At 35.9% G+C, this 15190-nt stretch overlaps 1 protein-coding gene across 4 annotated transcripts in view; it reads right to left on the reverse strand.

Annotated features, from left to right (window-relative positions):
• The window catches only part of map3k15 (mitogen-activated protein kinase kinase kinase 15), a 46309-nt gene that overhangs the window by 25851 nt on the left and 5268 nt on the right, over positions 1-15190 (reverse strand). For 3 of the 4 annotated variants that reach the window (XM_051098017.1, XM_051098014.1, XM_051098015.1), the window contains exons 3-19: positions 13898-13921; positions 12008-12085; positions 11072-11265; positions 9297-9465; positions 9112-9218; positions 8815-8985; positions 5217-5329; positions 4969-5128; positions 4734-4884; positions 4534-4641; positions 4400-4449; positions 2382-2477; positions 2205-2292; positions 1988-2121; positions 1091-1218; positions 885-1015; positions 661-766 (exon numbers count right to left, since the gene is read on the reverse strand). In XM_051098017.1, the coding sequence (XP_050953974.1) occupies positions 661-766; positions 885-1015; positions 1091-1218; positions 1988-2121; positions 2205-2292; positions 2382-2477; positions 4400-4449; positions 4534-4641; positions 4734-4884; positions 4969-5128; positions 5217-5329; positions 8815-8985; positions 9112-9218; positions 9297-9465; positions 11072-11265; positions 12008-12085; positions 13898-13921 (2008 nt within the window). The remainder of the gene's footprint in view (positions 1-660; positions 767-884; positions 1016-1090; positions 1219-1987; positions 2122-2204; positions 2293-2381; positions 2478-4399; positions 4450-4533; positions 4642-4733; positions 4885-4968; positions 5129-5216; positions 5330-8814; positions 8986-9111; positions 9219-9296; positions 9466-11071; positions 11266-12007; positions 12086-13897; positions 13922-15190) is intronic. The other variant, XM_051098016.1, reaches the window with a different exon arrangement.

Genomic DNA, 15190 nt, shown 5'->3' on the forward strand with positions numbered 1-15190 from the left:
AGTTTAACCGTTCAGGACAACTAGTGCATTTGTGGTTAAAAAAATGTATATATATATTTTTATTTTTATTTTTTTTAGAAAATGACCGATAGATAAGCTAGATAAAACCCTTGTTGCTTGGCTGGGATCGTGTACAGCCCTTTGAAGCTGCACTGAAACTGCAGTTTAGACCTTCAACCCATTGGCTCCCACTGAAGTCCACTATATGGAGAAAAATCCTGGATTGTTTTCCTCAAAAACCTTCATTTCTTTTCGACTGGAAGCTGCGTTGCTGTCTATGCAGGGTCAGAAAGCTCTCAGATTTCATCAAAAATATCTTAATTTGAGTTTGAAGATGAACGAAGGTCTTACAGGTTTGGGACGACATGAGGGACAGAATTAATGACAGAATTTTCATTTTTGGGTGAACTATCAATCGTATCCTGACAGTGTTTGGATGGAGAAGGTGCTTTGGTATACACATTAAAAGGAGAGAAATATAATTCCCTTAGATCCTGTTTGGTGGGACTAATGATATACCAAACTTTAACTAAGCCTAAAACCCTGACCTGGCAAGTGCACCAGGAAGTATGATATGTGACACACTGCACCGGTCAAATGGAAAAGGGAGGGGGTCACACGGAGGGCAATTAACAAAAGAAAACGAAAGCTAACAAATACCAGTAAACGTCTCTGTGCAGGGATTGACTCCAGCCAGCCTCTTGGATGTGCCAAAGTCTGAGATTTTCAACACGCCACTGTAGGTGTTGACTAAGACATTGTCTCCCTGTGGAAAGATGAGTGGTCAGTGAACATTCACATTTTTGAGAGCACCCAAATATAGATCCAAAGGAATTGTCATAGATAGATAGACAGATAGACAGATAATCACAGTTGTCAGTTACCTTGATGTCTCGATGAACGATTTGGTTCTCATGCAAATAACGAAGTCCTTCCAGGATCTGCCGAGTATAGAAGATTATGGTGGCTTCTTTTAGAGGACCCCACTTTGAACGTAACAGTGCTGATAGACTTCCTGTAGAGGAAATATGATGAATATGAAGTGCAAATCAAATTTAAAGTAGACAAGATGCACTAACTATACATGTACCTCCAGGGACTTGCTCCATGAAGATCTTGATGTACCCATCCTCTGACACTGAGCCCAAGTACTGAACAATGTTCCTGTGTTTCAGGTACTTGTGGAGAGCTATTTCCTCATGCAGTGGTTGGGAATACCTGTAAATACCAGAATTATTTTTTGTATTATTTAAATACTATTATAGGATTTATTCTAGTAGTTTTTGAACAGTATGATTTTTAATGTTTTTTAAAGAAATCTGTTCTGCTCACCGAGCCTACGTTTATTTGATTCCAAGTACAGCAAGAACAATATAATTTTGAAATATTTTTTCTATTTAAAATAACTGTTTTCTATTTGAATATATTTTAAAATGTAATTTATAAAATGTGATTTCAAAGCTGAATTTTTAGCATCATTACTCCAGTCACATGATCCTTCAGAAATCATTCTAATATTCTGATTTACTGCTCAAAAAACATTATTATTATTTTGTTGAAAACAGCTGAGTAGAATTGTTTCAGGTTTCTTTGATGAATAGAAAGTTCAGAAAAACATTTATCTAAAATAGAAATCTTTTGTAACATTTTTGTACTGTATAATTTTACTGTTTTTGCTGTACTTTGGAGACTTCTTTAAAACATTAAAAATCTCACCGTTCAAAAACTTTTGACTGGTAGTGTAGTTGCAAAGGCAACAATTTCTGAGACATTTTCTGAAATGTCTTCTTTTATGTTTTACAGAACAAAGAAAGTCATGCTGTTATGCTAGACATGAGAGTTGATAAATGATAGCACACTTTTCATCTTTGGGCGAACAATACCTTTAAGAACACTGATAGAAGCACCTGCATCCAAAATACATCATATGTTGGTAAACATCCATGCTAATCTTTTCATTGTCTTTGTGTTGTCACAAGTATCTCACCTGCTGTCTCTCTCTGGGATCTCTTTGATGGCAATGCGCACCTGGTTGCTCAGGTCTCTCCCTGCGTAAACCACTCCGTAAGTTCCCCTACCTAGAACCACCCTGTCGCCATTCTCATTGTAGTCGTACTCGTACTGCAAAATAATTCAGGATTTAAATACACCAAATCAACACAAATTCAACAAAAGCAAACTGCAGTTGCGTTTTAAGCTCTCGCCTCCAGGGTGTCTCCTTCTCCCTCTCCCTCCAGCTCGACAGCATTTCCTGATCCGTCTGTGATCAACTCCTTCACCATGGAGCAGAACCTTCAAACAGGAAACAACCATCTATACATCAGTAATCTCCATGAGCAGCACAGTTTGAAAGCTAATTGATTCACTTCAGGAACTCTAACCTGCCACACTGGTCCTCTGTGGAGAAGTAGATCTGGAAGTCGTCCGAGTTGTCATGGACATATAGAAAGCAGCAGCGCTCATCGAATTTTGAGATGCTAGAGAGTGGAAGAACGCAAGATTTGTTTCATATTTAAATGGAAAGCTGGTGAAAGAATGCGTGAGATATTAGCAGCAGCGCTGGAGTTTTAACTCGTAGTTAAATCATGCAGACAGAAGATCTGCTCATTTTAAGGATACCATGAAGATGACTCTGAATAAAGACTAGGGATGCGCTAATAATAAAATTCTGGCATTTTCATGTTATGCCTGATAGATATTAAAAATGTAAACTATATTACCTAAAAAAAAAAAAAAAAAAAAAAAAAAAAAAAAAAAACTTTAATTACACTTTAGGAAGTTATTGGTGCTGTGAAAGATTACTTTAAGTGGGCCAGCGTTATTTTAGTAATATTTATATATTATTATAGTATTTATTAATATTTTGAATTACCTTTTATTGTTTTTTTTTTAGTTTTAAAGGTTTTAGAATTGCTTTTGTATTTTTTATTAGTTTAACTTTAAATATTTCTATTTAGCCATTTTTCAGTTTTAGTAATTTTTTTTTTCCCCAAACTTTTTCTTTTTTTTTTTTTTTCAGTTTTAGTAATTTTAGCACTTCAACTTATTTCACTTACACTACCGTTCAAAAGTTTTTGAACAGTAAGATTTTTTATGTTTTTTAAAGACATCTCTTCTGCTCACCAAGCCTGCATTTTCTTTAATATATTTTTAATACTGAAATATTTTTACAATTTAAAATAAGAGTTTTCTATTTAAATATATTTTAAAATGTAATTTATTCCTGTGATTTCAAAGCTGATTTTAGCATCATTACTCCAGTCACACGATCCTTCAGAAATCATTCTAATATGCTGATTTGCTGCTCAAAAAACATGTATTATGATGATGTTGAAAACAGCTGAGTAGAATTTTTTTTTAAGGTTTCTTTGATGAATAGAAAGTTCAGAAGAACAGCATCTATCTTAAACAGAAGTCTTTTGTAACATTATAAATGGTTTTATTATCACTTTTGATCAATTTAAAGCATCCTTGCTAAATAAATGTATTCATTTCAAACCAAAAATAAATAAACATACTGACTCCAAGCTTTTGAATGGTATAGTGTATAATGTTACAAAAGCTTTTTACTTATTTATTCATCAAAGAAACCTGAAAAAGTACTCAACTGTTTTAAATATTGATAATAATAATAATAAATGTTTCTTGAACAGCAAATAATCATATTAGAATGATTTCTGAAGGATCATGTGACACTGAAGACTGGAGTAATGATGCTGAAACAGTTATTTTAAATAGTAAAAATATTTTTAAAAATTTACTGTTTTTGCTGTACTTTGGATAAAATAAATGCAGGCTTCGTGAGCAGAAGAGACTTCTTTAAAATAAAAAAAACATTAAAAACCTTACTGTTCAATAACTTTTGACTGGTAGTGTAGTTGCAAAATTTCATTCAAGTTTTTAAATGTTTTTCATCCAATATTCATATTTTATCTCATTTCAGCTTTATTTTAATTATAAATTAATGTTAAACATCTTAATTAACAATAAAAACACTGCAGTAAGCATGAATCTAAATGCAAAAAGAGGAGAAATTAGTACAATTAAATATCCAGTATCAACCAATATGATTAAAAAAGAAGCAATAACTAATGATTCCAATGTTCACTTTGGCGGTGGTTGCATCCTTAATAAACAAAATCTTTTGCCTGAGCATTCTGAGTTTTTGTTTTCGTTTGTGTTTGCCAAGTTGATCATTTAGCCGTGTAGATCTAGTAGAACTAGTTCCTACTTTAACACTGTTTGTTTAACCCTAAACAACATTCCTGTCAAACAGACACAGACCTAACCCTCCTAAATCTTTAACCATTAATTACCCCTAAAATCAGAGAGATGAGACTGTGGGTTAATTTCTAAACATTAAAAACAAACTGACAGAGAGAAAACATCTCAATCTCACCTAATGCCTTTGATGGATGATGCTGTGAAGTTCCACTCATGTATTCCCTTCTGTAACCACGTCAGTTAGGAAAATTATATTATATACACAAAATAATATTATACGGCAAACACGACTTCAAATAAACCACTGACCGTCTCAGCAGGCGACACATGCCATATAGAAACATTCTTCTCTTCAGCTTCACTGTTAATGGACACGTACGAGGGCTGGTACACTTTAGTCGGCTCCAGAATCAACACCTACGTAGTGGAAGAAGTGATGAGCCCATGAAATGCTGTTCAGTCAATACAGGTGTTGTCCTGGATGAGACACACATGAGGCGGTGTACTACCGGAAAACGCAGGCCATTGGTGGTTCCCTGTGTGGCCTCCACTATAATGTCCATCCAGAAGTTGAGTCTCTCTCTTTGAGGAGAATGCTCAGTGTTCTGCTTCTTAAAATGTTGAATCAGCTGAAGGTTTTGGACGACTGATCGCAGATACCTGAAAGATTAAATAAATGCTCCAACTCTATTTCTTATAGTTTACATGTACAGCATATCTGTATATGATTTATTCTATATGTACCATATGGGTGGTTTGAGTTTGAAGAGTTTCTCTGCAGCCTGCACAGCTTTGGGGATGTCATTAGCCAGCATGCTGACAGTAAAGAACTGACCCACGTCCCAGTAGTTATTCATCTTCTCCAGACTGCCTTTACGCCCAAGCAGACTGTTTAACCTCACACCTGAGAGAGAACAAAAGGGTGAGAAGGTATGAACTGTGACCTTAATGGTCTGAGAGAAACAGGAAACAGGAAGTATGTTCCTCCTTACCAATCTTCCTGAGTTCCATGGATGTCTCAAACTGCTGCCCAGACACTATAAGCAGCACTGCCAGATTAATGCCTGAATAGAGAGTGGGCTGCAACTCGAAGCCTTTTCTATACCTACAACACATGCATGAATACAAAATAACATTTTTAATGTGATGCTAGAGTGCTCTCAGTGTTATAACACAATTAAGTTCGTTGTTAGTAGTGCTGGGTGGTTTAAACAAAAATCTGCATCACTTTTTGTGTTCTTTAGGATTCTGGTAGTTTCACGATTTATGATGTTTTTTTCACCTTTATATTAAAGGAGAATCCACTTCCAGAACAACAATTTACAGATAATGTACTCACCCCCTTGTCATCCAAGATGTTAATGCAATTATGTTTTTTGAGGAAAACATTTAAGGATTTTTCTCCATATAATGGACTGATATGGTGCCCCAAGTTTGATGTGGGATGATTTTGAAATTATTTTTGAAGTTGAGGGAGAAAATACAATCAGAGTTTTTCGACATACACTGTAAAAAACAATTTGAGTCAACTTAAAATAATTTGTAACCTGGCTGCCTTAAAATTTTAAGTTTAGTCAACTCAAAAAAAAGTTTATTCAACTTGAAATGTTAAATTATACTAAGTGACAACTTAGATATTTGAGTTGAATCAACTTAAAGTTTTAAGCCAGCTGGGTTACTTACCCATCTGTTAAGTTTAGCAAACACAAATATCTAAGTTGTTACATAGTCCAACTTAACATTTCAAGTTGAATAAACTTATTTTAGTTGACTGAACTTAAAATTTTAAGGCAGCAGGGTAACAAACTATTTTAAACTGACTCAACAAATTGTGTTTTTTATTTTTTACAGTGTAGCCTAACTGTCTTGAGCCAGAATACACAGAGATCAGGGAGAGCAAGACAAGATGAGTGTTTGAGATTAAAAAGTATTTAAATTGTATTTTTTTTATAGAAATAACCGATAGTTTCGCTAGATAAGACCATTCTTCCTCGGCTGGGATCGTTTACAACCGCATTTGGGATCATTTGAAGCCGCATTTAAACTGCATTTTGGAAGTTCAAACTCAGGGCACCATAGCAGTCCATTATATGGAGAAAAATCCTGAAATGTTTTCCTCAAAAAACAATTTCTTTACGACTGAAGAAAGAAAGACATGAACATCTTGGATGACAAGGGGGTGAGTACGTTATCTGTAAATTGTTGTTCTGGACTTCTCCTTTAATAAGAATGCATAAAAAAAACAGTTGCAAAACCACTGTATTTAAATCACAATCCAAACAAACATGTTACATGTAGCATGATCTGTTCTTTATGTAAATTAAATTAAACAAAAACAGCAGGTGGCGCTTATGGAACAGCAGCGATCTGGCAATTTCTTGGCTACCGCCGTAAACAAAACAGCACTGCTCTTTTAAATACTACATAAATATGCATTATACAGAGGTAAGATGAGAAGAAAATACCATCTAAACTTTTCTGAACACAGTCAGTTATATATACCACCAACCCCAAATTCAGTATTTAGAATTTCTTCCTGGATTTCACGCATGGTGAGTTTGCTCTGCCTGCTGACGTTACAGTATTTTCATGTCTGCAATCCCAGTGCCAGAATGGCATAACTTGGGGGTCATTTCAATCCCATGGGGGATTATATAATGCAGACACGGACATATACACAAGTTAAAAATTGCATGTTTAAGAGACAAAAAAAACAAACAAAAAAACAGAACCAAACAAACAAGAAACAACTACAGATAAAGTCACTTTTAGACTTGTAGACTTATGCCGGTAAATAAACTTAAATATTTACTAACTTTATAAATACAAATAAACAACTAAAAGCTCTAGTTCCTCTCACTCCGTAACAAATCCTTTATATTTAATGGAAAAACCATGAAAAAAGTGTAAGCAGTTAAACATCAAGCCAACTTTCTTTAATTTCTGAAACTGAAACAAGCGTTGGGCTCACATAGCCTACCACTCTTATTCAGCACGAATCCACTCAAAAATGTTTCCATATTAATGATATTGATTTGAATGATAAACTATTATTTAATATGCTTTGAACTTTGCTCCAATGCACATATCGATCGAGAATAATTGTTGCACAGCACTACTTAATATGTGAATTATTTAAGTCAAATATATTTTGCGAATAGGGCTATTTATTCATTTTATATATGTGATTTTATTATCTTTACCCGAACGGCAAAATTCCAGAAGTGCTGTACACTTCAAATTTTCCAACTGTTTCATGCCACAAATATTTACAAATATTCATAAAATATAATGCTGGCCAGGTGTATCACACTCACCCAGGCCACTCCAAAAACAGCTGTTGCAAACATAATTTACATTAATTTTAAAAAATAATGACAGAAATGTTGGCAAAGAAAGAATAATGAAGGCATATATTTTTTGTGTAAATTGTCCACTTTTTTTGGTTTCATTTTGATAAACATGACACAAGAGTTTGTAACCCTATTAAAGCACAAATGAAATGCAGTGAGTCTGGTTAATCGTGAATTAGCTGTTGTCATCTTTAGAGTTCGTGCAGTAACCCTGGAGAAACTGCAATGACTGTAATCTGCTTGCAAATCACTTGGGTGGAAGCCTACTTGGATGTCATATGCTGCTTCAAGTCAGACGCTGATTGATCTGCGCAAACTGAACACAACGTAATGTCCTCAGACGGTGCTCCCATGCTCCTCCAATTATTAACATTCGTTAAAAAAAACTGGGAGGGGGGTGGATGGGAACAAATTCTTTCTGGGGGAGCAATGGCCCCCTTTGCCCCCTGAGCGCCAGGCCTGCATCTCTGGCTTCTGTTAACAGCCGTTTACAGTTTGGTTATTTGCCAAGTTAAAGAATAAGTTGTGTTATTAATGGCTCAAAGTCCACCAACCATTTACACCTGTGTGTAATTCAAACCAGTTTATTGTTTGAACCAGTATATCGCCCATCACTGCTTGTTAGGATGTTTTTAGCACATGTAATGTGGCTCCTAGGGTGTTCTAGGTGATTTTAATACACTTATTAATGCATTTGCTAGAGTGTTCTGGGTGCATTAGGGTATTCTAGCATCCCACTACGTGGGTGTTTTTTTTTTGTTTTTTGTTTTTACATATTTGATTCATTAACTTGGTGTTATAGTGTATTTAATGCATTTGCTTGGGTTTTTGGGGTGTTTTTAGCACATTTTAATGTTGTTAATAGGCTGTTCTGGGTGTTTTTAGTATTTTTCATCCAGCTGCATGATTGTTCTGGGTATTTCAGCACATTAAATGTGCCTGCTAGAGTATTCTGGGTATTTTTTATTGCATTAAAGCAGATGCTAGGGTATTCTGAGTTTTTATTAACATATATAATACAACAACGTGGATGCTTTTTACATATTTGATGTATTAACTTAGTGTTTTAGTGCATTTAATGCAATTGCTTGGGTTTTTAACACATGTAATGCAGCTTCTCTTGCATAGTTCAAGTGAACAAAACCCAAAATAAGGGATTCCTTCGTTTAAAAAAACAGATATCACCTTTAAACATATTGAAACTGTGAGCATCAAGAAGCTCATATAACTCACTCACCACTGGATGGCATTGTCCCTGTTCTTGGTGTCCTTGCAGTCAGAGTCGAGGAAGATGTCTTTATAGATGCGGCCACACAAGCAGAACATGTCAGGTGCTGGGTGCTCGCATGACTGAAGAACCTGCAACATCACACGCAATGCCTGCTCTCGATCTCCAGGGCTGTTTCGCCTGTGTTCGCACACACACAAACATAAATGCATTTGTTCCTGAGATCAAAGGGCTGTAAAAGAGAAATGTCTGTTTGCCAAGCATATGAATAGGAGAATATACCACACAATGCAGATTTGTGGTCACCTATTGAGCGCAAAAGCATAGTGGAACTGAATCATGGGCTGGATGGCCAAGTCACAGGTGGGCAACATCTCAATGGTCTGTACCAATTTAACCATAGCATCATAGTCCTGAAAAAACACACCAAAGATGGTTAAAGTCAGCAGCGAAGTTTTAGAATTTTTAGACATGCTTTGTTTATAGAGTACCTGTATGTCTCTGTAGGAGAAAAGCAGGTTCATAACAATGTCCTGAGTCAAAACCTCAGTGTTGTCAATGCGGAGTTTGATACGGGAAAGCTCCTTGGCCAGCTCCTCACCCTGGTATTTATCTCGAGCTTTTCGGATGTCATTCAGTAGGGTGTCTTTATATGAAGCACTGTCAGAGAGAAAGAATACATTTGTTGCTAGCATCAACTTCAGATAGGACGCTTACTGACCATCTGATGCATCTCAACATCATGCAACAACAAAATAAACTGAGGCTGGTCAGCTGCAAAGTGGGTCAGACTTCACACTAATAGTCAAAATCTGGCTGCACAAGACAGGACGTTTCAGGACATTTCAGGACGTTACAGGACGTAAAAATCTTGGCACTACAATCTACAAGGATGTTCTAGACTTCTGATATCTGAGCTCCAGGTGAAAGGACACCCCGTCACCAGTTATATGCTACTGAATTTCCTAATGAATCTTGCATGCACTTGTGCATGTCTGTCTTCATGATATAATATGAGCGCTCTCTCCCATCTGGGTTGAGTCCCATTTCTTCACTCCAGGGGTGACGAGATGTGGTCCTTGAGGATCATTTGACGTCTAGTTTATATCTATAGCTATGTTTCCATCATCCTGTTTTTATGCACATTTTGAAGTATCGCATCAGAAACGAGTGATGCTTAAGGTGGTTTTTGACTTGTGAGAAAAGGGGTTAATGCGAATAATGGGGGATGGGGGATGCCAAATAAATTCCTCCATATACATCAAAAAAACAAAAAGTCATGTGACATTGCGTTTTATGGGACAGCAAAACCCGTCTAACCAGTGGACCGATCTCGTTCTCGTGTCTTACACGACTGCGTTCCCAAACAGCAGGCATCCACCTCCGAAAGAAAATATTACATTAATTGTGTTTTATCTGCTCGCTCTGAGGCGCAATAATTTATTATATATGAAAACGACTACATTCAGTGTTTTCTCCTACTTTTTTAGTAATATATAGTTTCAGTGACGATTTTGTTCTCTTCGACTTGTTGGATGAAAATGGTGCCTTTTCGCAAATGTTTTATGCAATATACCAAGTTAAATTCGCAACTTTGGAACGAAACCCAGCTTATGATGCAATGCTGAATACAACATACAGAATTCCACTTCAAATTAAAATGAATATTGTTACAGTACCTGTCAAAAGTTTTTGAACAGTAAGGTTTTTAATGTTTTTAATTAAGTCTTTTCTGCTCACCAAGCCTGCATTAATTTGACCCAAATCGCAGCAATACAGCAACATTTTGAAATATTTTTACTATTTAAAATGCTATAAAAATGCTTTCTATTTGAATATATTTTAAAACCTAATTTATTTTCCAGTGATTTCTAAGCTAAATTTTTAGCATCATTACTCCAGTCACATGATCCTTCAGAAATCATTGTAATATTCTGATTTGCTGCTCAAAAAAACATTTATTATTATCATGTTGAAAACAGTTGAATAGATTTTTTTCAGGTTTCTAAGATGAATAGAAATCTTTTGTAACATTATAAATGTCTTTATCATTACTTCTAATCAATTTAAAGCATCTTTGCTAAAAAAAGTATTATAATTTCTTTTGTAATATAGTATAGTGTGGATGAGTAAATCATGGAATAATTGTAATTTTTGGGTGAACTATCTCTTAAACTTGCTTGGTTTATGTTTAGCTAAATGTGGGTAAAGGACCATCTGAGAACGGGCATCCTGCCAAGACTTATGATAAATATAGCAGTCTTACCAAGACGTGACATGAATGTCTTTGAGCAAGCTAACAAAGCGGTCCACCAATGGGACACACAGAGGTCCTAGAAGGTTGTCCCAGTTGGGCTGCATGTACTCCGATGCTCTACGCTGGGCCACGTTCTCACAGCACAAGTACTCGTTGTTTGGTGTCATCAAGTACGGGATGAAATAGTAGTTTCCGCTGGAGGCCTAAAAAAGATAAGCAAATTCTAAATTTGTGCATTAAACCGTAATATAGACCTATTCTTAGTCATGACATATAATTCATGACTGTCTACACCACTGTGTAAAAGTACAGGCTGTCTCTGTGTTAGCGATCATGTACTCAGCAGCTGGCATTCAAGAAATTCAAAGTGCCAAGGAAATCTTGTTAACACATTTGTAATCATGTACTGTCCCAGAATTCTACAGTGAAATAGAAGAGGTGGCTAAATCACATCTTAGCACTCTGCCATATCAACACCTCAAATATAAGGGGTCACCAAGTAAAACAGTCATCATATACTTCAAGACTATTTAAATTGTTAGGCATGTGGTCTAATCATAGACACTGAGCACATCCTTAGACTTGCAGCTAAAACACGATTGCTTATATGTATGAAGCATATATTTTGTTTCTTTATTATTATTTTACATATACATGATGTACAGGATTCTCCAGAAAAACATGAGATCATTAAAACCAGCTGTATATTATACAAATATGTGATTTTGTTACGCAAGTCTTTGGATCCACTTTACGGTAATGATTTGAGCTGTTTCCCAGAAATAAATACATTACTGACTTTGATTCAGTGCTCTTAATACCTTGACATGTCAGCCAGACTGAAAGGAAGTGAGTCAGACAGTAACAGACATAGTTGGTCACTCTCATTCCAGTGTCTGAATATGGGATTTTCCCAGCATGCACTATCACGCCCGCTCTACCTACTTTGTTTCTTAGGCCGGAGCCCCTGTACTCGGGAGGCAACTGGACCCATGGGAAGCCTATTTTAACTGGCCTTGCAGCCTACTCCAGGTAACAGACAAAATGAGAGAGAGAGAAGGAAAAGGAGAGCAAACAGTGAAGGGAAATAAAAGGAAAATAGAAAAAGAGAATGACAGGTAAAGAATGCACATGTATATTAACAGAGACAAGAAAATCTAGACGAATGAGTAAGCCAAAGGGATAGTTTGTCCAAAAATGATGTCATCATTTACTCATCCTCACGTCATTCCAAATCTGTGGGATTTTCTTTCTTAAGTGAAATCACTCTTCACAATACCTTAATAATATCAATTAAGTAGTTTATACAACTTAATACCATAATTGCTTTGTATCAGGTAGTATAGTGCTAAACTAAACTAGAATGATTATGAAAAGATATTTTGCATAAAAGATGTGTAAATATAGTCCACAATAGAAAATAGTTGAATTTTTAAAAATGACTCTTTTAAAAAGTTTACATACATTTAATTCGTAATATTGTTTTGTTACCTGAATGATCCACAGCTATGTGTTGTTATTTTTTTGTTGTTTGTTTTTTTGTGATAGTTAGTGATAGTTGTTCACGAGTCCCTTGTTTGTTCTGAACAGTTAAACTGCTCGCTGTTCTTCAGAAAAATCCTTCAGGTCCCACAAATTCTTTGGATTTTCAGCATTTTCGTGTATTTGAACCCTTTCCAACAATGACTGTATGATTTTAAGGTTAATCTTTTCACACTGAGGACAACTGAGGGACTCGTATACAACTATTACAGAAGGTTATGATGCTCCAGAAGGAAACATAATGCATTAAGAGCCAGGGGGTGAAAACTTTTGAACAAAATGATGTGTACATTTTTCTTATTTTGCCTAAATATCACACAAAAATGCTGAAAAACTAAAGAATTTTTGGAACCTGAAGGCTTATTTAGGAAAAATACAAATACAAAGTACAAATCTTCATTCTGTTCAAAAGTTTTCACCCCCAGCTCTCCTAAAAGAATGATTCTTTTGAGTCAAATCTTCACAATAAAGTGGTTGATCCAGTTCATCCAGTCTGAATGACTCACTCACTCACTGACAGTGGTCTACATTTCACTTGGTAGTTAATATCATCACATATACAGTACAGATTCAAATTTCAACCTGCTCCTCATGCTTTTTGAAGCTCTAAAAATATTCAATACCCATTCTAACTGCATGAAAAACAGTGACCTGCACAATAAAGGAAGTTGTATCAAGTTTGCAATATGAGATTGAGCAAACGATGACAAAATTGTGGGATGAACTATTCCTTAAGGCTGAGAAAATGTAAAAGATTGGAGGGAAAAAGCCTGAATATTCCTAAAGAATAAGGGCTAACATAGAATTTCATTTCTGTTCAGATAACTGATGATACAAAGTTAACACAGATCCATCTTTTGCTTGTTTCTGGGCCATTTCAATGAATCACACAGTTATAAAATGCTGTCAAGGACAGCTTCTTCACAGCAGCCGTTCAATATAAGAGGTTTATTTAAAGACTAGCACTCAACGACCCTCTCCTTTATCAAAACCACTAACACCCACTAACTCAAAGTACCCTGACACCTTGAGAGCCCTTATGAGCTCATCAGAATCAGCAATAGTCTTCAGACTGGGACACGGTGAGCCACCAAAACCTCGTGTCCACTCACAGATTAGTGTATGTGTATAAAGATCTGGATATATTTTAAGGCCATGACACAGAAGAGCATGTAAACGTATGTCATAAGAGCTCCAAAAATAGTCTCATACACAAAGCTTTGGGCACACCAACAACAGTTGCCAGCCTTTCCTCAAATTTCATCAGGTTACCTAGAGTGTTTTGATACTTACTGTGTTTTTCTGTGCCACCATGTCCTATGCAAAAAAAAAAGAAAAAAAAAAAGAAAAGAAACAATTACTCAACACATGCATATTATTTTATGTCACACCTCCAACACATTATATAAGTTCCGAACAAACTGGAAAAGCTTTGTCATCATGCCATTTATTACATTTATTCCATGACTGGTGGCCATGTGATGCAGTAAATGAAACCTGACTGAATCAGTTGGACACAGCAGCGTCATAGAACATTAAACAAATACACAAACAGATCGCGTGACGCTCCTCCCCATGCATGATTGTCATCATCTCAGTATGTCAGGACACATGCCTTCCAGTGTCTCTGTGGAAACGTGGCCATGTGCAGCTGTCCTGGAACTGATTGCATGCCTTAGCACAAATACAGACTGTGTTGTTCTGGCAGCATTGCTGTCCAGTGCCCAGAAAAGATAAACTCCTTCCTAAGCTGAGAATAGCAGGTCAGGACCTGGTAGTGGGCGGCTTCTTTGTTCGGATGACAGAAATACCAAATGTGAGTGTAACAGGCTATAGGCCTGAAGGTATAACCTCCCAACAACCCTAGTTGCTGGTTGCAACTAGGACCTAGTTGCAACCTAGTTTGTGTGGCAGCACTTTTTAAGCTATTTTTGATTTAAGGGTAATTTTAGTTTTTTTTTAAAATGAATAAAAATATATTTTTTGTCTCGAAATTAGTTACATAAAACAAAGCCTCTTTTTGTAGATGTCTTTAAAGCATTAGTTCACCCAAAAATGTAAACTTTAACAATGATTAATTAATCATTCTTATGTTGTTTCAAACCTGTAAGACCTTTGTTCATCTTCAGAACACAAACTTTTGATGAAATCTGAGAGCTTTCTGACCCTGTCGTGAACATGCGTCGAAGACTGACATGGAAGAAAATTAATTTGTGAATGAATTTGTAATTTTTGTTTTCTTTGCACGCAAAAAGTATTCTCATAGCTTCATAAAATTAAGGTTCAACCACTGATGTCACATGGACTATTTTAACGATGTTCTTAGTACCTTTCTGGGCCTTGAATGTGTCAGTTGTGTTGCTGTCTGTGCAGGGTCAGAAAGTTCTTGGATTTCATCAAAAATATCTTAATGTTTTGAAGATGAACGAAGGTCTTACGGGTTTGGAACGACATGAAGGTGAATAATTAAAGACAGAATTTTCATTTTTGCGTGAACTATCCCTTTGAAGGGGAAACTTTTGTTTATTTCTCATGAATAAAAAGATGATTTACTTTCTAGAAATGATCTAAATGAGACAAAGCCTC

This window comes from Labeo rohita, chromosome 24 (genome assembly GCF_022985175.1).
Source record: "Labeo rohita strain BAU-BD-2019 chromosome 24, IGBB_LRoh.1.0, whole genome shotgun sequence".
Taxonomy (NCBI): Eukaryota; Metazoa; Chordata; class Actinopteri; order Cypriniformes; family Cyprinidae; genus Labeo; species Labeo rohita.